This window comes from Aotus nancymaae, unplaced genomic scaffold (assembly GCF_030222135.1).
Source record: "Aotus nancymaae isolate 86718 unplaced genomic scaffold, 86718_ANA_hifiasm-v0.15.2.pri h1tg000018l, whole genome shotgun sequence".
In the NCBI taxonomy this organism is placed as follows: Eukaryota; Metazoa; Chordata; class Mammalia; order Primates; family Aotidae; genus Aotus; species Aotus nancymaae.
In genome coordinates this window covers 3,820,707-3,845,488 of record NW_026988430.1, presented here as the reverse complement: position 1 = coordinate 3,845,488, position 24,782 = coordinate 3,820,707, and the positions used below count along the sequence as shown (strand labels likewise).

General features: G+C 61.1%; 1 protein-coding gene across 2 annotated transcripts; it reads left to right on the top strand.

The window, feature by feature from the left end:
* The first annotated feature begins 1,550 nt into the window (after nt 1–1,550).
* Nucleotides 1,551–22,871, top strand: CLUH (clustered mitochondria homolog). 2 transcript variants are annotated; one of them, XM_021671326.2, is made up of 26 exons: nt 1,551–1,650; nt 8,251–8,450; nt 9,234–9,405; nt 10,571–10,714; nt 10,886–11,010; nt 11,103–11,257; nt 11,336–11,461; nt 11,751–11,898; nt 12,104–12,196; nt 13,681–14,375; nt 15,006–15,229; nt 15,402–15,503; nt 15,683–15,783; nt 16,432–16,584; nt 16,675–16,737; nt 16,854–17,098; nt 17,340–17,424; nt 17,588–17,741; nt 17,820–17,959; nt 19,249–19,329; nt 19,406–19,531; nt 19,624–19,745; nt 20,036–20,129; nt 20,234–20,368; nt 20,443–20,516; nt 21,452–22,871. In XM_021671326.2, exons 1-26 carry the CDS (start codon nt 1,551–1,553, stop codon nt 21,639–21,641), a joined length of 4,047 nt encoding a protein of 1,348 aa, XP_021527001.2. In that variant the 3' UTR covers nt 21,642–22,871. The 2 variants fall into 2 exon arrangements, with proteins under 2 accessions (XP_021527001.2, XP_021527000.2); XM_021671325.2 differs by having other exon boundaries at nt 15,399–15,503.
* The last annotated feature ends 1,911 nt before the right edge of the window (nt 22,872–24,782 follow it).

Here is a 24,782-nt window from a genome sequence, read left to right as displayed (position 1 = left end):
TTGTTTTTGTTTTCTGAGACAGAGTCTTGCCCCGTCACCCAGGCTGAAGTGCAGCGGCCTGATCTCGGCTCACTTCAATCTCCGCCTCCCAAGTTCAAGTGATTCTCCTGCCTCAGCTCCTGAGTAGCTGGGTTTACAGGCACGAGCCACCACACCTGGCTAATTTTTTGTATTTTTAGTAGAAATGTGGTTTCACCACGTTGGCCAGGCTGGTCTTGAACTCGATTTCAGCTGATTTGCCCGCCTTGGCCTCCCAAAGTGCTAGGATTACAGGTGTGAGCCATCGAGCCCGGCCCAAACCTGGCTTTTTTTTTTTAAATACTTTTTGTAGAGACGGGGGTTTCAAATGTTGCCCAGGGTGTTCTCAAATTCCCTGAGTCAGCCATCGAGCCCCGCCACAATGAATCTTATCACTTCTCATCTTCTCTTCCTGTGGTTTAAACGCTCACATGCATCGCTGGCTTTCCTCATCACGTGCACTCCAGAACAAGGCCTGCTTTCCTTTGCCATTTGTGCAAGGCCCAAGGTAGGGCCCTCCCAGCCCACCTTAAGAAGCTGAAGCCTCCTAGTTTCCATCAGAGCCACACAAATGCTCCTAAGGGAGTCTGCCTCAGGGGCTGCACAAAGGCCTCCTGGGGCCTGTGCAGGAAAGATCCACCAGGGGCTCTCTGCCTGGAGCATTTCAACTCCCTGCAAGGCCTGGTTCGAATGTCACCTCTGCAGCATTCTGACCTCACTCTTCAGTCCCCACCAAGTGAAAACCAGCAACTACTGTAAAGCGTCCTCCCCGGCTCTACCCCTTGATCTCTGTGTGACCTTGGTCTAGGCCTCCTCCACTGTAAAATGAGGATACCAGCCTGGAGACGAGGACCCATCGATCGAGGACGCGCGTAGGGAGCCCGTTCTGGCTCGGGACAAAGTTTGGCGGGTCCATTCTGACACTTGATCCCCATTAGCCGTGACCCCCCCTCACCTCTCGCACCCGTGCCCTAAGCGGCCCTCCACTTCCTCAATAATCCACCCCCACCCATTCGGCGGGAAAGCGCCTGCCCGGTGGGGAGGGTAACGCGAACTCCACAGACGGCAGCCGGCGTGGTCATCTGGCAGATTTGCAAGAGAAAACAGAGGATCATTGGGTGGGGGAGGGCTAGCCGTAGCAGTCCCAGACCAGTCTCCACCCAAGGTCACCGTGCCCGCCCGACGGGCAGCGAGCTGCAGGGAGTCTCCCCGAGGCCCCGCCCCTCGAGGGCGCCCAGCTTCCCCGGGCCTAGAGTCAGGATGCGTTGCCTTTAAGACGTTCGGAAAAGTCACCGCGTCCGTGGGCGGGGAAAGAGGCGCGGCACGGTGCGGTTTGTCCCTCGCGGGCCGCCGTGGGCCGGGCTGGGCGCGAGGGCGGGACAGGGGAGCGGCGGCGGGGTCAAAGGCCACGGCGCGCACCACGTGGGCCGGTGACTCCGTCCTTCCCGCAGCGGCCGCGGCGCGCAGGGCACTTGGGTTAGTGGCGCGGCGGGCGGCGCGGACAGTCGAGGCGGACGCCCGCTCCCGCCACCATGGTCATCAAGACGGACGAGTTGCCGGCGGCCGCCCCGGCGGACAGCGCCCGGGACCACGGCTCGCAGGCCGGGGGCAAGGGGCGGCCGGGCGCGGCCGGTGAGCTGGGCCGGGGCCGGCGGGCCGCCGGGCGGGGGGCGCCGATCCGGGGCGGCGGGTTCGGGACTCCGCGGGGGCTGCCGCCTTCTCTCCGCGCCGGGCCTGGTTGTATCTCGCTGGGCCCTCTACCGCGTCGCCCCCGCGCTGAAGGTCACCTTCACTGTCGCCCCTGTCTGCGGCCCGGGCTTCGCACGTGGGGTCCCAGGGAGGGCAGCCTCGGCGGGCACACGCGCGCCTCGTCGCAGGGACACGTGCGCGCACACGCGGTTTCGGGGTGCGTCGCCGCCGCACAGAGGGAATCGGCGGCCCCACCCCCTTTGCGCCTGGGCATGGGAGCTCTCTGGGCTGGGGTCGCTCTGACGCTTGCGGGACAGCCCCCTTCGGCACCTGCTCGGCGCCGGCCTCCCAGGCGTTCCCCGTGCTCAGGGCTGCAGCCCTGGAGTGAAGTTCCATTCGAGGCTTCCCAGGCTCAGTCTGGGAGGAGCACGATGTGCGTGCGGGGTGTTTGTAGCGAGGGGCTTCTCTGACTCGTGCCCTAAGCCAGGCTTTCGCCGCAGGTCTTCAGGCTGTGGCGGCCGCTCTGTCAGGTGCTGGCCTGCTCGGCCGACCTGGAGTAGGGGGCGTCTGCCTGGGCATGGGGCAAAGCCAAACCCCTTGGCAGGGGGAAGTGTTTGTGCCAGAACTTGATCATTAACCTGCCTCATTGCGAAAAGTGGGTCAGACCAGAGTTGCAGTTTTTAAGGCAAAGGTCGTTAGTGTGGAGTCAGGCTCCGCGATCCCCCATGGGGGCTGTGTGGTGGAGGCTGTGGGAGTGGCTGCACCTCGCCTCGGGTGGGGCGGCTTCTCTCCCTTTCTCCTGAGCCCTTTCCTTTCTCTCTGTTCCCGCCACCGTGTCTCGGGCTCCCGCCTTGGGGCTGGAATCCCCTTCCCAGCTCCCCACATCTTCCTCAGGCCTGGGCTGCTGTTCTCTTTGCTTCGGGTGGCAGCGGGGTGTGCGGAGCTACTCCTGTCTCTCCCCCCCCACCCCCACCCCCGCCATCGACTGTCCTCAGTTGGGATTTGTGGTCTTAACGCCCCATCATCTCCCTTCCCAGCTTCATGAGAGTGCCAGGGCGGACTTGGGATTCAGATGGGGACAGTGTTAGGTTCTCTGACCCTGTTCCCATCATAGCGGAGTTACCTTGGAGTGAGGGACAGCTGCTGGAGCAGTGCTGCTGGTTTGCCTCGACAAGGCCAGGGCAAATGCTGATGGCCCCAGCCTGCCAGGCTTCGTGCTGATGTGGTTCTGAATCAGTGGGGCAGGCTAGATAAGCAGAGGTTGGCAGACTTACCCTCTAGCAGAGACCTGAAGAATCGAAGTGACTTGCACAAGGTCACACAGCCATTTCGTTGTTAAGGGAAGTATTTGGATTCCAGCTCATGGCCAGCAAAGCCAAGGCTGCCGTGGCCTGGCCCAGAGGAAGCTGGGAAGGCGTGTTGGTTTGGATCACATGCCGAGAACCAGGGGCTGACGAGAGTCTGCTGGAGAATTTCTGTCAGGGAATCAAGCTCCTTCTTAACTCTGCTGAGGGGGCTCTGTCTGGGGTAAGCTGGGTCAAGGGAAGAGCATACCTATTTGTTTGGGGGAAACTGGAAGCATACCCGTGGGCAGGACATTGGCCCCTACGCCCCTGGAAGCTGGCGCAGATAGCTAGGATTCACGTTACAGCCAGCCTGGATCTATTAAGAGGAGGACAGGGCCTTAATGAAGAACCCCCAGCTGGGGCCCACCTGAGCATCAGAACCGAGGCTCCTGGGCCCTGAGGTCCAGCTCTGGAAGGCTGTTCAGTCCCCTTAAGGAAGAAGGTGATCAAGGCCATTGAGGGTGGGGGGCAAGGTTTGGCTACCTTCTTGGGAATAAAGCAGCTTTTAGGGGTTAAGAGAACAGGCAGGTTTTTCAAGTTCACAGTGGTGTGTCAAGTTCCTTCTGCCTAGGGGAGGGCTCCCTGGAGATGAGGCCCAGGGCTGAAGGAGAAGGAGGCTGGCAGGTGGGGAAGGAGTCTAAGGGCTTCTGGGAGCTCCCCAACAGGATCGTTGCTGTTCTCTCAGATGGGATGTGGGGAGCAGCTTGAGGAACTCTCACTGTCCTCAGGCCCTGAAGACACCTGCCTCTGTCCTGGGTAGGACAGGAAGGACGCACACAGGGGCCTGCCTCTGTAGGGTCTTCAATAGGTCACCTGCCTTCTCATGCCCTTTCCTTGAAGCCCTGGCCTCCTAGGACGAGTGATGCACCTTTTAGGACCTTACTTCCTGCTGGAGCCTCACCTGCTGAGGCCTTGGCTAGGGTGTGGCCTGGCCCTGGCACAGTCTTCTAAGTGAGTTTGTGGCTGGCTTGGGCGGCACACAGGCCCCCTGGGGAGGCCTAAGTTTCTTTTCTGGCTCCTCCCATCTGCTGCCTTTGGGCTCCCTGCGCCTCCAGGCCCCGGCGAGGGTGTGCTTTATCTCTTCACTGGCATCTGAGTTTGCGAGTATGCTGAGTGCTGTCGGGGCACCGTGCTTCCTTCTGCTGGAGACTTCCTCTTCCCCTCTTCTAAAGCTCACTCCTCAGAGGTGCCCCGGGGACATGAGGGCAGGGAGTGTTGTCCCAGGGTGTAGAGGCCTCAGGGAATCCTGTGACAGTGGTAGCTCTACCCCATGGGGTGCAGCCTGCCTGTGGGTGCTGCAGCCTGGCCCTAGTAAGTCAGGGTGGCACTCAAAAGCCGTGGGCTTGGGCATCTGACACACCTGTTTTTGCTTTTCTTCTTTTGAAAACGTCATCCCCAATGTAACACCTGGCTTTTTGTTGCTCTGACTTGGCTGCCCCTTGCCCTGTGACCCTGGGCAGCTGCTTCCTAGCCTTCTGGAGCCTCAGTTTCCTCGGGTGAGATGGGCGGCCAAGCCGATTGTGGGAGCTGCCGTGGGCTGGGCCTGTCCTGGCTCTGTGGTAACCAGAATGCAGGTGGTTGTCAACACTTCTGGGGTCACTGCCAGGCGGCCCCGCCCACTCTGTCTCCGGAGGGTGAGATGTTTCGGGAGGCGGTGGGAGCAGAGGGTCTCTGCCTTGGCCTGGTCCTTTCCTCTAGTCATTGTGCGAGTCCCAGAACCCTCTGTGGGGGCTGGGAAGCAGCGTCTGCCTGATCCCTGGGCCTGGAGGGGAGGGGCTGGAGTGAGAGCCTGGCCCCGCCCACCCTGGGTAGGGTGGATGCTGGGGCAGCCCTCACTGGGCCTGGCAGCGCGGCAGAGGCGCCCTGGCCAGCTGGGTGGCGGCTCCTCCCCTGCTGTGGTGCCGGCCTCTTGTTCCAGCTCTCTTCTCCCCTGGGAGAGACTTGGTTCCCTCCTGGCAGGGCCGGGGCTGCTGGAAAGGGAAGATAGAGCTTGCCAGCTTCTTGATGGCACTGGGAGGCCTGGGGCACGGGTGCAGTTGTCCTGTGGGAGGCTGGGGGCCCATCCCCCTCCCTCCCGCCAGAACCAGTGACTCCCAGGAAGGGGCTGGCAGCCAGGTCACCTGCAGGGGGCAGCAGGAGCCAGAGGTCCCAGCCAGGCCCTTGGGCCAGGGGCAGCAGGGTGCTCAGTGTCTGGGCTGGTGGGCAGAGGCAGCTGCCTCATGGCCTGGGCCCGGGTCTGTGCCAGCTGTTGCCAACAGCTGGCTGAAGCGGTCCTGCTCACCCCCACTGGGGTGGGAGCCAACGAGAGGACACCCTTGCTGGGCCCTGCCCCTGCCAGCCTATCTCCTAGGCCCTCAATCTTGAGGGGTCCAGGTACCCCAAATGCTGGGTCCTCTGGTCCCCCTAGCAGCTTTGCCGGCAGTGACCCCCTCTCTAGGGGGCAGAGGGCGGTGGGCCTGAGTGCTGATAGCAGCTCCTCCTGGGGTTCTGGGGCCACCGGGTTCTCCTGGCCCTCAGCCGTCCTTCTGGCCGACCTTGAGCAGGATGCCAGGCAGGGGGAGTGTGCCCTTCCTGGGGCTGCCGCAGCAGGCCTGGCCTCACTGAAACCCGAAGCCAGCCGGAGCTCCAGTCCCAGGCTGAGCGGCTGCATCAGGGCAAGGGTAGCGGCAGAGGCTGGAACCGGGGACCCGGGCAGTGCTGGGCCTGAGCTGGGGAGCCACCTGCCTTGCGGCCACGGCTATCCTGAGACTCCAGAGCCAAGGGGAGGGCAACTGCCAACTGCACCAGGTGAGCACCGGGACCTCGTGAGCCAGCAGCCACCTCCTTGCGGGGAGACCGCTTGGCCTTCCTCTGGGAGTAGAGGCCTTCTGGGTTCCCTGGAGGAGCGATTACTGGCAGGACCTGCTCTCCTGGGGAGAGGAGGCACTCGGGAGCCTGGTGCATTCCTTCGAAACCTGATGAGGGAACAGGTGCCCCGAGGGTGGTCTCCCTGAACAGGGGAAGGACAGTGGGCGCTGTGGCCACCTTGCCCTGGCCTCCCCATTCCAGGTGTGTGAAAGAACACAGGTTGTCTGTCTAGATGCCCACTTCTGGGATCCCATAGCGGAAAACTGCTGTTGTAGATTGGGGGGCCCTCCCTGCTTCTCCCCTCATTCCTGGGACGTGGCAGCCAGCACAGCCTTTCTCAGGGACCCTGTAGGGGGACGTTCCTTCTCCTGGCTGCCCTGCCTCTTGCTGCTTTTTGAAAGCTGACCGACCAGCACCCCAGCTGCCTCTGCTCTGTCACTAGACTCAGGCGAGTTTTCACTTGGGGTCGATGGGGCTGCAGGGTTCCGAAGGGAGAGGTCTCTGTATGCTTGAGGTTCTTGGGAGTTCACTGCAGGTTTGGAGAGGGCGTGGTGGGGATGGAGGGGCATGACAGACAGTTAGTGAGGGTCCGCGGTGGCCAGAGTTGAGGGCAGTGCCGCGGTGTGGGGTGTGGGGTGTGGGCTGCAGCAGGGAGCCTGGGGCCCGTTCTCACTTGGTGGCCTTAGCCCAGGCTCTGAACCTTTCTGGGCTTCAAATACCTGTCTTTGGAGCAGGGGGAAAGGGAGTGTCTGAGCTCTTGGAGGTCCTGTTTCTCGTTAACTTGTGGGTTTCCAGGGAAGGGGTGACTCTCCAGGCCCCCTGGTCTCTGTCTCTCTCTGCTGGCCTCATCCCTTCCCCGAGGCTCCTGCTCCGTGTTTCTGGTGGATCTGGATTGAGACCACACAGTTCTGGGAGATGTACCTGTCCCCACTCCTGAGAGCTGGGGCCTAGACAGGATGGGCAGAGCTGGGTGAGCTGTTCTTTCTGGAAGGGAACCCAGACCCTCCTCAGAGCTGGGACCGTTGAACTTCAAGCCAGGCTGATGGCAGATCCTGGGGCCACGGTTCTTATCTCCCAGGTGGGTGCCCAGGCAGGCCCGTGTGACGAGGAGCTCTCCTTGGTTCCGCTGGAGGCTGGTAGGAAGGCAGGGTTCTGTCACCTGCTCCCCGCCCTGCTTACAGCATGTGGACTGGGTGCAGTCCTGGCTAGAGGTTTGCAGTAAGTACTTCGTGAATTGGGTGCCTTTTTCATTGAGCCTGGGCAAGACAGAAGGTCACGGTGGGTAGAGCTGCTGGTGAGGACACCACCCTGGGTGCAGATGAGCACCTGCTCTGGGAATGAAAGGGGCAGGGGGCGTGATTCCACCATTAAGCGTTGTTTGGGCAGGCTTTTGAAAAGAAGGTTGATTTCTCCTAGGCCTTGAAGGGTGAGTCAGTGTTTGCCGCACAGAATGGGCCATCAGGGACAGCCTGGACACAAAGGCACAGCGGAGGGAGGGCGGTGGGGGACCAGGCTGCTGTGGTGCGGTGTCCTGAGACCTCAGCGGGGAGCACGTAGAAGCTGAGCTTGGTTCAGGAGGGGCCTGAGCGGCGGCCCCAGAAGCTTATGAGCGGTGAGCTTCCCAGGAGGACTCCAGGTGGCCCTGCTGAAACCGAGGGAGGGCCTGGCCGGCCGGGGCTGCAGGGACTGGGTCCCGGGGGTTGGGAGATTCAGGGTGGGTGACTAGATAGAGGGTGGGGGCCTCAGAGCAGGCGCTGGTTTGAGCAGGAAGGCGGGTTCCGTCCCTGCAAGAAACGTCTTGAGTGAGGCCTAAGGGTGTGGCTGCTGGGAGGCGGCCGTCTCGCTGGTCCAGACGGCCTGAGAGAGGACAGGCTTGGCTGTGTGAGCCAAGAGGCAGGAGTGTATTTGAAGGCATGGGAGAGGGTAAGGGAAGGGGGAGACGCCGGGCCCACAGCTCTGGAGGGATGGAGGAGATGGAGCTGGAGGGGGAGGGCCAGGGTGCCGTCGGAGAAGAGGAAGGGAGCTAGCGGGATGCTGCTGGGCAGCCAGGTGTGCTGGGGCCTCCTGAAGGGCGGCTTTGGTGCCCCTGGGGAGAGTGGTTTGGGCAGCATGCTTAGGTGCAAGCCATACCACAGTGGGCCAGGGCAGTGGCTGGGGAGGGTGGTGGGACGTGGAAGTGGGAAGGCCGTGAGTGGCCTGCAGGTGTGCAGAGGGCAAGGCAGGACCATTCGGCTGAGGCTTGGGTGGGATGCAGATGCCCTTCCGTGAGGCACGTGCCCCCGAGTGGGGTCAGGGGGACGCCCCCCACCAGCCAGGCCGCCTGATTCTGACCTGCGCTTGTCACCCACAGAGCTGCCGTCAGTCATGCTGCTGAACGGGGACTGCCCGGAGAGCCTGGAGAAGGAGGGGGCGGCCGAGCCACCCAGGGAAAACGGGCTGGATGAGGCCGAGCCGGGAGACGAGACCACCGGCCAGGAAGTCATTGTCATTCAGGACACGGGTTTTTCCGTGAAGATCCTGGCCCCCGGGATCGAGCCCTTCTCCCTGCAGGTAAGACGGAGGAAGGAGTGCTGCGGACCAGGCCCGAGCCCGCTGGGAGGACAAGCTGAAAAGCTCAGCCTTGCCCTTGCGCCTCCCGGCCCTACTTTGTGGCAGGAGACTGAGGATCCTTCTCCTGCCCAGAGCCACTCAGCTAGCATTGTGGATGTGGGAATTGAGTCCAGGGTCAGGTCATTGCCCCACTGCTAGAGGACAGTGACCAGCCGGGCCTGCTAGGCCTGTGGGGGGAGGGGAGTGATGTGGCCGGGGTGTGCTGGCATCCCAGGACTCCCCAGCCTCTTGCTCTGTGCCCTCGGGCAAGTCACCTCTCTCTGGGCTGTGATTTTACCATCTGCCAGAGAGGAGGGTAGTCTCCAAGGGCAGAGCCAGCATGGAGGTCTTGCAAGCTGGTGACTCAGTGGGGAATGAGGCAGGGCCGTCGTATGTCCTCCGAACCCACGGGCTTGGGCTGAGGAGCACCCGTTCTGGAAGGTGAAGGCCATCTGCCCCAGGCCCCCGAGCACTGAGCAAGGTCGGAGGCAAGGCTGCCGTTCTTCCATCTCCCTTTCCCTGCTCGGGGATTGCTCTTGGTCTGCAGGCCTAGCCGGTGGGGCCAAGTTCCAGGCTGCACACACACAGGGCGTGGCATGTGTGGACATGGCCTGGGATTTAAAAGCCAGACAGTGGGGATACCGAGTATTTGGGGGCCAGGGTACCTTGAGCTGGGGACGAGGGTATTGTCCGTGCTCTCCACTATGTGACCTCTCACCTGGGTGGTTGGGCTTCTCCCTGCAGGTGTCCCCCCAGGAGATGGTGCAGGAGATCCACCAGGTGCTCATGGATCGGGAAGACACGTGTCACCGCACCTGCTTCTCGCTGCACCTGGATGGCAACATGCTGGACCACTTCTCCGAGCTGCGCAGCGTCGAGGGGCTGCAGGAGGGCTCTGTGCTGCGCGTGGTGGAAGGTCGGTCTGCAAGTTGGGCAGCCTGCCTAGGGGAGGGCCCCCGGAGGCAGAGGCAGGCAGCACCCCCCCCCCCCCGCCAGGGTCCCTGTGTCACTGATGAGCTCAGGGAGGCAGGATGGGAGCACGGGTCTCCTCTCAGGCCATCACACCTGTACCCTCCAACTTCCCGGCCCATGGGTTAAAGAAGAGGGCTGTGGGCTGGGCACGGGGGCTCACGCCTCCCAGCAGTTTGGGAGGCTGAGTCAGGTGGATCACCTGAGATCGGGAGTTCCAGACCAGCCTGGCCAACATGGTGAAACCCCGTCTTTACTAAAAATTGAAAAAATTAGCCGGGCATAGTGGCAGATGCCTGTAATCCCATCTACTCAGGAGGCTGAGGCAGGAGAATTGCTTGAACCTGGGAGGCAGCCGTTGCAGTGAGCCCAGATTGTGTCGCTACACTTACTTCAGCCTGGGCAACAAGAGCAAAACTCCATCTCAAAAGAAAAAAAAAAAAAGACAGAGTTGTGATTCTAAAAAAAAATAGGCAGTACCATGTTAGGGCTTGAGGTCAGCCCGGTCCGGTTCCGTAGAGATAAATAAGAAGTTCTAGAGTGGGAGCTCAGGCGCGGTGAGGGGCCATCTGCTTGGTCTGCGGACTCAAGTTCTCTGGGGAGAAGCTGCTCAGGGCCTGTCCACTTGCTGAGAGCAGTGGTGGGAACAGTCTGACAGCTGACCACAGAACCTCTCCCCTCCTCCAAAAGAACTGTGCTTAGAATGCTGTGAAAGCCACACGGGGGCAGGGTTACAGTTGGTGGCCTTGGGAAGTCCCAGGCCAGTGCTGCATGAGGGCTGCCTCAGGAGAGCAGGGCAAGGATGCGGAGGCCCCGGAGCTCCGGAAGCCCTGCTCACCTGACACCAGAAGCAGGTGGACTCCCAAGGCCTCTGTGTGCTTTGAGGGCATTTGGTGGAAAGTTCTTGATGAACAAAGATCCCTGCTCACTAGGGGGGGGAGAGAGAGAGAGAGAGAGAGAGAGAGAGAGAGTTAAAACCAGAACTCCCAACTTATGTGTTCACATAGGAATTTGAAAATGGAAGTGTTAGCCCCTGAACAGTGTTTTGTGCTGAGCAGGTTCTGGAGGGTGAGGCCCTGGTAACGCCAGCCCCTCCCCCGCCTTCCTGACAGAGCCGTACACAGTGCGAGAGGCCCGTATCCACGTGCGCCACGTCCGCGACCTTCTTAAGAGCCTGGACCCATCCGACGCCTTCAACGGGGTGGACTGCAACTCCTTGTCCTTCCTCAGCGTCTTCACTGATGGCGACCTGGGAGGTGCGGGAGGCATTGGGGCTGGGGAGTGGGCCGGGGCAGGGGCACAGGGGTGGGGGCTGGGGACGGGCTGAGGGGCCTGGGCCTGAGCCACCCAGACCAGGCCCACGTGCAGGCAGGCAGACGGCCGGCTCTGGATGGCCCTGTGCTGACCGCCAGCCTCGGGTCCCTCAGACAGCGGGAAGCGGAAGAAGGGCCTGGAGATGGACCCCATTGACTGCACGCCGCCCGAGTACATCCTACCAGGGAGCCGGGAGCGGCCACTGTGTCCTCTGCAGCCCCAAAACCGGGACTGGAAGGTGGGCTTCCCGGGGAGTGAGGAAGAGGGTCCCTGGCTGGGTGGAGGCCGCACACCAGAGGCCTGGCCCCTCACGCTCGACCACTCCCACAGCCCCTGCAGTGCCTGAAGGTGCTCACCATGAGTGGCTGGAACCCGCCGCCAGGGAACCGCAAGATGCACGGGGACCTCATGTACCTGTTCGTGATCACGGCCGAGGACCGGCAAGTCAGCATCACTGCATCCACGCGGGGCTTCTACCTGAATCAGTGAGTCCTTGCCAGCTGCCGTGTGCCCCTCTGTGCCGGCTGTTATGGGCCCCCGCTCAGTGCCCACCCTCCCCACAGGTCCACAGCTTATCACTTCAACCCCAAGCCTGCCAGCCCCCGCTTCCTGAGCCATTCCCTCGTGGAGCTGCTCAACCAGATCAGCCCCACCTTCAAGAAGAACTTTGCGGTGCTGCAGAAGAAAAGGTAGTGTCTTCACCCGCCCCGCCTCGTCTCGTGGTCCCCAGGGCACTGATGAGCCGTCCCCGCACGCCATTGCTTCTGAAGAGACAGGCTGGGCCCTCAGTGTTCCAGCCCCGCTCTAGGGAGCTGTGTGCCAGCACCGGGTCAGCAGCCGTGGGAGAGGCGCTGTGTGCTTCTGGCTGACTTGGGGGTGGGGAGATGGCAGAGCAGGTGGGGGCCTCAGAAAAGGGGCCCGTGGAAGGGCCCTGAGCTTGGTGGGCTGCCCCATCTCCCCCTCCCCTGCCTGCCACAGGGTCCAGCGCCACCCGTTCGAGAGGATCGCCACCCCCTTCCAGGTGTACAGCTGGACGGCGCCCCAGGCGGAGCATGCCATGGATTGCGTGCGCGCAGAGGACGCCTACACCTCGAGGCTGGGCTACGAGGAGCACATTCCTGGACAGGTGCCTGCGGCCTGGCCCCGCCCTCCTGGGCAGCCCCGCCCTCCTGGGTGCTGGGCTGGGTTCTCTGCGCTTCCCAGGAGGCTCCATGCTTGACTGTTCATTTGGGAATCTGGGGCTCTTCTCAGGGAGGTGGAGGAAGAGACTTCCCAGAGCAGGTCACAGGGCACAGGCTGAGCTCGCATCTCCCTCCCTGGTCTCTCTGCAGACCCGAGACTGGAACGAGGAGCTTCAGACGACGAGGGAGCTGCCTCGCAAGAACCTGCCTGAGCGGCTGCTTCGAGAAAGAGCCATCTTTAAGGTGCCTGCAGCCTCTGCTCTCCACCAGTCTCAGGCCCACTGGCCGCCTGCTGATGGGTTTCCTCGTGGACAGGAGTAAAGCGAGGAGCCTGGGGCAGCCCCAACCCCGTCAGCTCCCCCCAGGCCGGGAGCTCTCCCGCAGGGTCTGCTGGCCTTCTGCCTCCCAGCAGAACATCCCAGTGCCTTTTGCTAGTCTCTTTGAGGCTTTGAGTCCCCGGGAGGAGCGGGCCCTACTTCCAGTACAGACTGAGTGTCCAGGGCTACCCAGCTTCCCACCCTCCTCCACTGGCTCCCCTGAGGCTTTTGCCTGGGCGAGCACTGGCCAACCGAGGCCCTTCTGGGGCGGGAGCTCGTTTGCATAACAGTTTTAACTTGGTGGCATTTACAAGTTATTAGTGCTGTCACTAAGAGAAATGAAGAAAAGTAGCTGCTTTAAAATAAAAATCTCAGCCAGGCACAGTGGCTCCCGCCTGTAATCCCAGCACTTTGGGAGGCCGAGGCAGGCAGATCACTTGAGCCCAGGTGTTGGAAACCAGCCTGGGCAACATGGTGAAACTCTGTCTCTGCAAAAAATACCAAAGATTAGCTGGGCATGGTGGCATGTACCTGTAGTCCCAGCTATTCAGGAGACTGGAGTGAGAGGATTGCCTGAGCCAGGGGAGGTCGAGGCTTTGGTGAGCTCAGATTGCGCCACTGCACTCCAGCCTGAGCAGCAGAGTGAGGCCCTGTCTCAAAAAACCACCACCACCACCTTCCATCATTTTACTGCCTAGAGATGATAACCGTACAAACGAAAATGAATTTCCCGGGTACTGACTTCACCAGAGACAGTGTCAAGTGCTTTATAGGCATCATTTCCTGTAAACGTTTGGACAGCTTGTACCGTTATCGCCACTGTTCTAGGTGAGAAAACGGGCCTGAGAGCTTTATCTGTTCAAGCTCACCTGGCACATAACTGCTCACACTCCTGTTGATCCCTACACTGCTGTCTCCCAAGAACAAGTGTGTCTTCAAAACATGGTGTTCTTTTTTTTTTTTCAAGATGGAGTCTTACTCTGTCACCCAGGCTGGAGTGCAGTGGTGGGATCTCGGCTCACTGCAACCCCCGCCTCCCTCGTTCAAGCGATTCTCCTGCCTCAGCCTCCTGAGTAGGTGGGACTAGAGGCACCCACCACCATGCCCAGCCAATTTTAGAGACAGGGTTTAACCATGTTGGCCAGGCTGGCCTCAAACTCCTGACCTCAGGTGATCTGCCCACCTGTGCCTCCCAAAATGCTGAGATTACAGGCGTGAGCCACCGTGCCCAGACAAAACATGGTTTTCTTGCCCTTTTCTACATATGAGGAAATGGAGGCTTCGGGTCCCTGGGTTCCCAAGGCAGGCCTGGTTGCCACCTATGTCTAGGTGAGCTTGGCCAGGGGGCCGCAACCCTAGGCTCTTGTGGGTGGGGCCTCTTACCCTCCCTCCCTCCCTGGCCCCTCCCAGGTGCACAGCGACTTCACTGCGGCAGCCACAAGGGGCGCCATGGCGGTCATTGACGGCAACGTGATGGCCATCAACCCCAGCGAGGAGACCAAGATGCAGATGTTCATCTGGAACAACATCTTCTTCAGCCTGGGCTTCGACGTGCGCGACCACTACAAGGACTTCGGCGGGGACGTCGCCGCCTATGTGGCACCCACCAACGACCTGAACGGCGTCCGCACGTACAACGTGGTGGACGTGGAGGGGCTCTACACGCTGGGCACGGTGGTGGTGGATTACCGTGGCTACAGGGTCACGGCCCAGTCTATCATCCCCGGCATTCTGGAGCGGGATCAGGAGCAGAGCGTCATCTACGGCTCCATCGACTTCGGCAAGACAGTGGTGTCGCACCCACGGTACCTGGAGCTGCTGGAGCGCACGAGTCGGCCCCTCAAGATCCTGCGGCACCGAGTGCTCAACGACCGGGACGAGGAGGTGGAGCTCTGCTCCTCGGTGGAGTGCAAGGGCATCATTGGCAACGACGGGCGCCACTACATCCTCGACCTGCTGCGCACCTTCCCGCCCGACCTCAACTTCCTGCCCGTGCCCGGCGAGGAGCTGCCGGAGGAGTGCACCCGCGCTGGCTTCCCCCGCGCCCACTGCCACAAGCTCTGCTGCCTGCGCCAGGAGCTGGTGGACGCCTTCGTGGAGCACAGGTGAGGGGCAGCCCTGCCGGACGGGGCTGGGCCTGCTGCGGGGACCACGGGTGCCCTGGGTGGTGCTGGGGCTGGGTCCTTGGAGAGAGACACTCTGGAGGGTGAAGAGCTCAGCCTGGCCACAGTCATTGGAGACCTGTCCCCACCTGCCCTGCTGTCGGGCTCCCGAGTGCAGAAATCGGGCTTTATGTTGGCCACACACTCTGGAGCAGCCAGGCCGGTGGCCCGGCTGAAGTGGCGCTGTTCTGTTAAGAAGCATTGGGAAGTCTGGGTGACTGCAAATGTCCCAGTGCCTGGGGGGGACAGGTGGGGCCGGGTGTCCCTGCCGCTGGTGTTTAATGCTTGGGAAATGGCTGTGTCAAATGTCCCACAGCACAAGTCACACTCTAATGCCGGTGGCTTCCTGTCACTGTTGTGGGCCCTGACCGGGATGGGGAGCCCCTCTCTTCCCGTCCCTCGCATCACCCAGCCCTCTTCCTGTCTCGGGAGATCTTGAGTCTTCTGCATTGACACGTACAGGCCAGGCAGGGTGTGCCCTGGGCCTGCAGGTGTGGAGCCCCAGCTGGCTAGGAGCCTGCAGCCAGCAGATCTTCCCTCCCCATGTCCCACCTCCTGTCTGCTCTGCTCCAGGTACCTCCTTTTTATGAAGCTGGCCGCCCTGCAGCTGATGCAGCAGAAAGCCAGCCAGCTGGAGACCCCCTCCTCCCTCGAAAATGGTGGTCCTTCCTCCATGGAGTCCAAGCCTGAGGACCCCCCCGGACCGGAGGTGGGAAGTGAGGAGGAGGGCAGCAGCGCCAGCGGCCTGGCCAAGGTGAAGGAGCTGGCAGAGACCATCGCTGCAGACGACGGCACAGGTGGGGCTGCTGTGGCTGTGGGGAGAGCCGGGGCTGGCCCTGCCAGCTGGTCCCTGCCAGGTGGCTCACGGCCCCACCTGGGAGAGGCTGGCTGCCATCTTTGCGAGGAGCTGGGGGCGCTGCACTGCGGCAGAGTGGGGCCGCCTCTCATTGAGCCGAGTCTCCACAGCAGACCCTCGGAGCCGGGAGGTGATCCGCAACGCATGCAAGGCGGTCGGCTCCATCAGCAGCACAGCCTTCGACATTCGCTTCAACCCTGACATCTTCTCGCCAGGCAGGTGGCGGGCCGGCCGCGCAGGAGCCCTCCGTGCTGGAGCTTCACTGGGGGGTCTGGGCCCTGGGCGCCTCTGGGCTTCTCTGGGCTTGTCCCCCATCTGAGTACTTCCCCGATAGCCCCAGGCGCTGTTTGTCCTGCCACCGCCTGGCTCAGCCTCTCTGCTCTCCCTCCTCCAGGGGTTCGCTTCCCTGAGTCCTGCCAGGATGAAGTTCGGGACCAGAAGCAGCTGCTGAAGGATGCGGCTGCCTTCCTGCTCTCCTGCCAGATCCCTGGCTTGGTGAGGGACGGGGCGCGGGGCTGGGCGGGGCTTGTGCCGAGGGTGCTGGTCCCTCATCCAGCTCTGACTTGGAGGCTGGTGGACTCTTCACAGCAGGGACTTTTTCAGCTTTCTCTGAGTGGGCATCTCCGTTTTACTGATGGGGAACCTGACCCCCAGAGGTCAAGGGCACAGGCCCTGCTGAGCCCACCAGGTGGTCTGGCAGCTGGAGATCTAGTCCTCTGAGCCCTGGGTGGTGGCAGGCAGCCCAGTGAGGCTGCCCATCTTCCTCCCCCCACAGGCTCTGTGCCTGGCCCGGGGATGCTGGGTGCTGCCCCCAACACTATGGCCATAGCTGAGGCTGTGGCGCCTCCAAGCCTCAGGACATGGGGCTAGGAGTCAAGTAGTATTCCCAAGAGGGCACCTCTGCTCCTCCCTTGCCATCTGGGGGGGCCTGTGCCACCACCGGGCTCCTTGTTCTTGGCTTGTGTTCTTCTGACCCTGCCTCCTTCACATGTTCCCACGTCCTGGCTGCCCCTCTCCTGACTGGGAGCTGGGGCCTTAGGGGTCCTTCTCCAGGGCCTCCCAGGGTAGCAGTTTTCCCCCAGAAAGACACAGTTGGGTGGAGGCAGAGGAGCCAGGTGGGGCCTGACCGGTTGCAGCCCGCAGGTGAAGGACTGCACGGAGCACTCAGTGCTGCCCATGGACGGGGCGACCCTGGCCGAGGTGATGCGCCAGCGTGGCATCAACATGCGCTACCTGGGCAAGGTGCTGGAGCTGGTGCTGCGCTGCCCGGCCCGCCAGCAGCTGGACCACGTCTATGTGAGTGCGTGTGCGGGTGGGCGGAACCGGAGCTGTGGGGCAGGGATGGAGGCTGGGACCTGACCAAGACCTCCCTTCTGATCCCTCCAGAAAATCGGCATTGGAGAGCTCATCACCCGCTCTGCCAAGCACATCTTCAAGACGTACTTACAGGTGCCACCTGTCTGCTCCGCAGCTGGCCGTGGCCTCCCAGGGGGGTGTGGGGCATCGGGAAGGAGCCTGAGCTGGGCTGAGGGCCCTCCTGACGTGGCTGAAACCCTGCCTTGCAGGGAGTTGAGCTCTCCGGCCTCTCAGCTGCCATCAGCCACTTCCTGAACTGCTTCCTGAGCTCCTACCCCAACCCCGTGGCCCACCTGCCGCCCGACGAGCTAGTCTCCAAGAAAAGGAGTAAGCGGAGGAAAAACCGGCCCCCGGGGGCTGCAGATAACACAGCCTGGGCCGTCATGACCCCCCAGGAGCTCTGGAGGAACATCTGCCAGGAGGCCAAGAACTACTTTGACTTCAGCCTCGAGTGGTGCGTGTGTGCGCGGCTGTGCAGGGCAGGGGTGGTGGGTGGCTGGGACGGGGCAGATGAGGCTGCCACCACCGGCTCCCCGATGGCAGCTAGGGCCTGTGGTCATAGGCCAGGAAGTGGGAGGAGAGAAGAGGGAGCAGCTGTGGAGATGACTGGGTGCTGGAGGGTGACGGGGGCTAGGCAGGATAGTGCTGCGGGCGTGGCAGTGCTGGGCTGCTCAGGCCCACTGCTTTCTCCGCAGTGAGACCGTGGACCAGGCTGTGGAGACGTACGGCCTGCAGAAGATCACGCTCCTGCGGGAGATCTCGCTGAAAACAGGGATCCAGGTGGGCACGGCTCAGTGTCCCTGCTGCGGGCTCCCACGCCCCTCCGGGGCCACAGGGAGGTGACTTTTTCGTAGTAGTCATCTGTACTCAAGTGTTGCTGGGTTGGGAGGGCCGGCCCTCTGCCTGGGGCTGAGGCTTCCTGTGGGTGTGGGTCTGTCCCCAGGTCCTGCTGAAGGAATACAGCTTCGACAGTCGCCACAAGCCCGCGTTCACCGAGGAGGACGTGCTCAACATCTTCCCCGTGGTCAAGCATGTCAACCCCAAGGCCTCGGACGCCTTCCATTTCTTCCAGAGCGGGCAGGCCAAAGTGCAGCAGGGTGTGTGGCCGGGCGGGGCTGGGCGGAGGGGGACTCCCCACGGCCCGTCCTGACCCTCCACCACGGGGTGCCCTGCAGGCTTCCTGAAGGAGGGCTGTGAGCTCATCAATGAGGCCCTGAACCTGTTCAACAACGTCTATGGAGCCATGCACGTGGAGACCTGCGCCTGCTTGCGCCTCCTCGCCCGCCTGCACTACATCATGGGTGACTACGCAGAGGTGGGCCTCTGGCACCGTCTGGCTGTGGCAGCAAAGGCCTGGCCCCGTGTTGGGGGATGGGGAGTGACAGGGCTTGGAGGCTGCTCACCTTGGGGCTCTGGGTGGAGGAGTTAGGGGAGACCAGGCCGTCACTCGTTCTGCCCAGGCCACTCTGGCTCCACCCCTCTGTAACTGTCCTGGGGATAGTGTGGGAGCCCCGGTGCTGTGGCGAGGTCGCTTCTGTGACGTGATGGCAGTACCCTCCATGGGGTGTCAGCCAGGACACCTCCTGAGACCCCATGAGTGGAAAGGAGGAGAGCCACCAAGCTCCCAAGTCCTCTGCCCCGTGCAAGGCTGTCGGTGCCCTGCCTGAGCTGCCTCGGCCTCTGTGCCCCGTGCAGGGGTGTGGTTCTGGGTGCCCTGCCTGTCTGGGGCTTGCAGAGGCTGTTTCAGGGTCCCCACTCTCCGTGCAGTCAGAGGCAGTTTTTTCTTTTGTTTATAATTTTTTTTTTTTGGTGACAGGTCTCCCTTTGTCACCCAGGCTGGAGTGCAGTGGTGTGATATCCGCTGCCTGCAGCCTCCACCTCCTGGGTTCAAGCGATTCTCCCACCTCAGCCTCCCAAGTAGCTGGGACTACAGGCACATGCCACTGTGCCAAATGTATTTTTTTTTTTTTTTCATTGAGACGGAGTTTCACTCTTGTCACCCAGGCTGGAGTGCAATGGCACGATCTCGGCTCACCGCAACCTCCACCTCCTGGGTTCAGGCAATTCTCCTGCCTCAGCTTCCTGAGTAGCTGGGATTATAGGCACGCGCCACCGTGCCCAGCTAATTTTTTGTATTTTTTTTTAGTAGAGACGGGGTTTCACCATGTTGACCAGGATGGTCGTGATCTCTTGACCTCGTGATCCACCCGCCTCGGCCTCCCAAAGTGCTGGGATTACAGGCGTGAGCCACCGCGCCCGGCTGTATTTTTAGTAGAGACAGGGTTTCCCCATGTTGGCCAGGCTGGTCTTGAACTCCTCACCTCAAGTCACCCAGCCTGCTCAGCCTCGGGCTTTTCTTTGCTAACGGTTTTAGTAGTTTTAGGTGTGTATTTGTGTAGATTTTGTTGGGCATAAGAGCGCAGGTGTGTATGTGGAGCTCTCCGTGGGGCGTGACCTTGGTGTGACGGCCTTGTGTAAGTCAGAGCCAGAGTGCTGCCGGAGGGGACAGGTGCACCTAGAGCAGCGCCGCATGCGCTGCTGCCAGGTGGGCTCTGGGTGCAGTGGGGTTCCCACCCCACAGCGACCACCACTGTCTCTCCCTAGGCCCTGAGTAACCAGCAGAAGGCAGTGCTGATGAGCGAGCGGGTAATGGGCATCGAGCACCCCAACACCATCCAGGAATACGTGAGTGCCACCTGGGCCGGGTCTGCAAGGGGCTGGGGTTGGCAGCCACCCTGACCTGCCCCGGCCCCGCCCGCAGATGCACCTGGCCCTGTACTGCTTCGCCAGCAGCCAGCTGTCCACCGCCCTGAGCCTGCTGTACCGTGCCCGCTACCTCATGCTGCTGGTGTTCGGCGAAGACCACCCCGAGATGGCGCTGCTGGACGTGAGTGCGGTGGGGGGGTGGCATGGCAGGGACCCACCTGTGTCACTGGGGATGGGGAGCTGACTAGGGCCCCCCCCCCCGCCTGCCCCCAGAACAACATCGGGCTGGTGCTGCACGGGGTCATGGAGTACGACCTGTCCCTGCGCTTCCTGGAGAACGCGCTGGCTGTCAGCACCAAGTACCACGGGCCCAAGGCCCTCAAGGTGGCCCTCAGGTGAGGGGCTGCTCGGAGCAAACACTCAGGGCCACACAGGCTGGTGGGGCACCCGGTGGGGGCGGGGAAGAGGCCCAGGGCTCTGTCTTCCTCTGAGGCTGACACCTGAGACAATTTCTCTCAACCTCCACCGCCCTACCCCGCCCTCTTCTCTGAGACTTCTCTGGACTTAACGTTCCCTTCAGTGGCTTCCAGGGAGGGATCTAGAGGAGAGACCCCTAGCCCCGAGTCAGGCCCCCACACCCAGCGCACTATGCCCTTCCCCCGCCCCGCCCCATGCCTCCCGATAGCCACCACCTTGTCGCCCGAGTCTACGAGAGCAAAGCTGAATTCCGGTCGGCTCTGCAGCACGAGAAGGAGGGCTACACCATCTACAAGACGCAGGTGCGCTGTGGCGGGGGCGGGGCTGCGGCGGGGGCGGGCCGGGGGGCTGGCGGGCCGCCAGGGCCACAGGCACCTGATGCCATCCCGCCTCTGTCCGTCGGCAGCTGGGCGAGGACCATGAGAAGACCAAGGAGAGCTCCGAGTACCTCAAGTGCCTGACCCAGCAGGCCGTGGCTCTGCAGCGCACCATGAACGAGATCTACCGCAACGGCTCCAGCGCCAACATCCCGCCCCTCAAGGTGAGTCTGGGGTGGAGCGGCCCCTGCAGCCCGGGGGGCGGAGCCCCGCTCACAGCTCGTCCCCGCCCCCACAGTTCACAGCCCCCAGCATGGCCAGCGTCTTGGAGCAGCTGAATGTTATCAACGGCATCCTCTTCATTCCTCTCAGGTGAGGCCCCCCTCAGACTCGCCCCCTGCTTATTTTATTTTTTGAGACAACGTCTCACTCTGTCGCACAGGCTGGAGTGCAGTGGCGCTATCTCAGTTCACTGCAACCTCCATCTCCTGGGTTCAAACGATTCTCTTGCCTCAGCCTCCTGAGTAGCTGGGATTACAGGCACCTGCCACTATGCCTGGCTAATTTTTAGTAGAGACGGGATTTCACTATGTTTGCAGGCTAGTCTCGAACTCCTGACCTCAGGTGATCCGCCCGCCTCTGCTTCCCATAGTGCTGGGATGACAGGCGTGAGCCACCGCGCCCGGCTACCCTGGTTGTTTCTAAAAGACCTCATATGTTGATGTGGCTGAGAATTGAAAGGGGTAGCCTCTGAGGAGCAGTTACCAGAGAATCCGTACAGAAATACCCACGTGATCTGCACACGCTGCCCCTGCTAATTTTACTCAGCATCCTCGCACACACGTGTGAAGACTTTTTGTTTCTGCATCTCACAACAATGTATCTTGGCATCTTTCCTCTCAGTACCTGAGAAGCAGCTTCGTTCCTTCCCCGCCGCCTCCCATTCCACAGCTGGGTGGGCCTGAGGAGCAGGCCCAGGGCTCCCCAGCCTCGTGTGGGGAGCAGATTTGGCCAGCAAGGTGTGGGAGCAGCCCCCCCGACTCCAATTTCTTCCACCTACTCTGGCGGGAGGCCACAGAGGGCAGTGGCTGGAATTGGGTGAGGGAGGCCCAGGGCTAGGTCAGGTGCAGAGTCCTTACCTTCTCCGTGTCCAGGGATCTTCCTGCCTTCAGCAGGGAAGTGCTTATTCCACACATTTCCCACTGAATAGAGCACAGAGCCTGAGCTTGTCCCAAGGGCAAGCTGGAGGGTGGTGGTGCGCCCAGGTGCCCTCTGAGACCCACCTCCACCCCCGCCCTTCTCCTCAGCCAAAAAGACTTGGAGAATCTGAAAGCCGAGGTGGCACGGCGGCACCAGCTCCAGGAGGCCAGCAGAAACAGGGATAAGGCCGAGGAGCCCATGGCCATCGAGCCTGAGCCTGAGCCCTCGGGTGGCCCAGAAGACCTGGGCTCCGAGCCCCGGGCAGCCAAGGACCCTTCTCCGAGCATGCAGGGATAGAGGGAGAGAGACGGACAGTCAGCCAGCGGCCCCAGCGCCAGCGAGCCAGACTCCAGGAGCAGGGGGCGTGCCTGTGATTGGAAGAGGAAGCAAGGCTCTCTTCTTCCACGTTTCACCCCACCCCACCCCTGTGTCCTCCTGGGACCTTGGCCTGGCCTGCCTGCCCCCGAAAACGGTGTTTTTGCACTGGTTCAATTAATACATGATTAAGAGGCCCAATCGAAGACATGAATGGCGTGCGCGGCCCTCCGTTCGCAGCTGGGGCAGGTGTTCCTCAGGCCCCACCCTCCAGCAGACTGTGGCTGTGAGTGTTGGTCCGTCCCTCTCCCCTGTACAGAGCCCGAGCTGTCTGGAGCAGGTGGTGCGAAGGTGGGATTTCTCAGGTCATTTGTGTGGTCAACATTATGGCTGCTGCTTTTGCTGCCACTATCCCCGGCCCAAACTGAAAGTCCAGGTTTTAAGCCAAAAAATGGCAGGAGGGGGCTTTCCTGTATCCTGGGATGGGGAGCCAGAGCTCTGTGGCAGGCCTGGAGGGTTGGGGTGCACTTTAATGTGGGGCAGGATGGGAGCCGAAGGGCTGTGGTAGTTGTGATTGGCCTGGTCTGGCTGTAGCTCCTGGGTGAAGGGGTTGGGGTTCTCAGAGCCCGCCTGCCCGGCCCTGGCCTGTCTGCCCTCACGCCCAGCGGGAGGCGCTGCCGCGGGCCCTGAGTTGCCTCCCTCCTACCTGCACCCAGCTGGGCATAGCCTTGGGGACTCCAGTCTGAATGTATCCCTTTCCCCGTTTCAACCTGAGCTGCCTAACCACAGTGGGATGAGGGACAGGGCCGGGGGAGCAGTGCCGAATTACGGATCCCGGGGAAAGTAACAGGTGCAGCTGTGATGTCACCTCTTTGGAGCCCAGCTCCCTTCCTGGTCCAAGACTAGCTCTGGGGATGTGGGGGCCCCCACAGGCCCAGCTGCTCCCACCCCCCGACCTGTGCTGCTGCTTTGTGCCTGCTATCAGAGCCCTGATGGGGGAAGAGGTGGCCACCCCAAGAGCTGGAGGGTCAGGCGGCTGCCTAGGGCTTTGCGGAGAGCTGCTTGTGGGTGTGGCCTGTCCAGACACCTTGTTTCAAAGGGGGTGGTGTGAGCAAGCAAACCATCCCCACTGCTGAGCAAGAACTTTTTCTTGTTTTTAAACCATCACGTCTTCATTTCACATTGGAATAAAGTGAGTTTTTGAAACCTGCAGCCCAGCCTCACCTGTGTGTTCTGTAACCCGGTCTGGGTGGATTGTGAGGGCTGCCAGGAATTACCGGGAGAGGAATAGATATGAGATCAAGTTCAAGGTCATGCTTGCAGTTGAGGGGGTGGCGTCACAGGCACTCAGCTGGAATTCACCCAGCTGCCAGTCTACAGTGTCCCGCAGGCAAATGTCACTTGTCATTGGGCACAGAAAAATATGAAGTGAAGGCCAGGTGGGGAGGGGCGCTAGGCTGTGAGGCCAGGCCCTGTGCATGCTGGACCTGTGAGGTCACTGGACACCCCCTTGGTTAGGCACCTACCCACATCCCTTCACTCAAGGTAGGAAGGTGGGCAGCACTCTTCAGAGGTGAGACACTGAGGCAGGAAGAGGGCCTCAAGCAGAGTTTAGAGAGCTGAGAGCCAGGTGGACTGGAGGGGCAGAGCCTGCGATGTGAGGGGCATGTGGAGGTGGCCTCTCTAGAAGGACGTTCCACGCTCAGTGCAGCTGCTGGCCACCACTTGCCATCCCTCAGCCTCACCAGGAACAAATGCCTTTTGGGATGCTCAGAGATCATGGAAATTCTAAAAAGAAAAAAATTCCAATCCTGTCTGTTAGTTTTCCTGAGCCAACTGGATAAAACGTGCTTCTGACTGGAGGTTTTAGGTGACACCCAGGGACAGTCACGCATAAGTGCCCTGCTACAGAGACCTCTTGTGCATCCCACCAGCTCCAGTCCCACCCCCACCACAGCGTCCTCTGCAGTCTAACTGGTGTGTGCTAAACGCTTTCCTCTCTCCTTAGTGCCATGAACTGGGGCCACACAGTTCATGCACCTCTCAAAATACAGCCTCCAGAGAAGCTGAGAATGGATCATGTTTAATTACCATTGTGCCTGTCACCTGAGAGGCCTGCATTTCCTGGCTGATCCTTTCAGTATATTAGTGCCCTCAGACAGCTTTTGACCCAAATGACTAGGGGCTGTTTTCATAAAGCAAATGGAGGCTCTAGGTGTGAAATCCACTCTTTCTCCTTCACTTCTTTTGGGTGACAGGTTTCAACAGTAGGATCCTGGGCTGGGTGCAGTGGCTCACGCCTGTAATCCCAGCACTTTGGGAGGCTGAGGCTCAGCAGTTCGAAAACAGCCTGGCCAACTTGGTGAAACCCCATCTCTACTAAAATTACAAAAATTAGCCAGGCGTAGTGGTGGGCACCTGTAGTCCCAGCTACTTGGGAGGCTGAGGCAGGAGAATCACTTGAACCGGGGAGGCAGAGGTTGCAGTAAACCAGGACCGCGCCATTGCACTCCAGCCTGGGTGACAGTAAGACTCAATCTCAAAAAATAAAAGTGAGGATGAAAGGAAAGTTCTGGATCCAAACCTCAGCTGTGGGGCCACAGGACCAGTGATGTGCCCATGTTTCTTTGGTGAGAAGTTGAATCATTTTGCCAGTGGTTCTCAAACCTGAGCCTACCTACCTCAGAGTGATTGTTAAATAGATTTTAAATCAAGCAAGCAAGCAAGCAAGCTGCACCCTTTCGATTTGGGGGTCAGAGGCAGGGCCTATGACCTGTATCTCTAACAAGCTCCCCGGTGATGCTGCTGCTGCTGACTCAGGGAACACACTTTGAGGATCGCTGTCCTAGAGCTTCTGGTATGTCAGCAGTTAAGAACTGTCTGCACATAAGTCAGGTTTCACCAGACTAGGCAGGGAAAGACAGAGCTGCCACAGCCAGGTACCTCCCCCCACACACACGTCAAAGGCTAAACACAGTCATGACTCCTGGAAGGAAGTTGGATGCTGTTACCTGCCACTGAGTTACTTGCCAGGTTTTGAGTAGCTAACGGCACTTCAGGACAGTGATCCTAATGCTGGAACTCTGCCCCTGGGGCCCTGTCATCTGGATCTCAGCCTGGAAG

Coding starts and splice junctions, on each gene's coding strand:
- CLUH (XM_021671325.2), top strand. CDS start 1,551: ATGGTCATCAAGACGGACGAGTTGCCGGCGGCCGCCCCGGCGGACAGC. Junction 1,651..8,250: donor GGGGCGGCCGGGCGCGGCCG/GTGAGCTGGGCC, acceptor TGTCACCCACAG/AGCTGCCGTCAGTCATGCTG. Junction 19,532..19,623: donor CCGAGATGGCGCTGCTGGAC/GTGAGTGCGGTG, acceptor GCCTGCCCCCAG/AACAACATCGGGCTGGTGCT.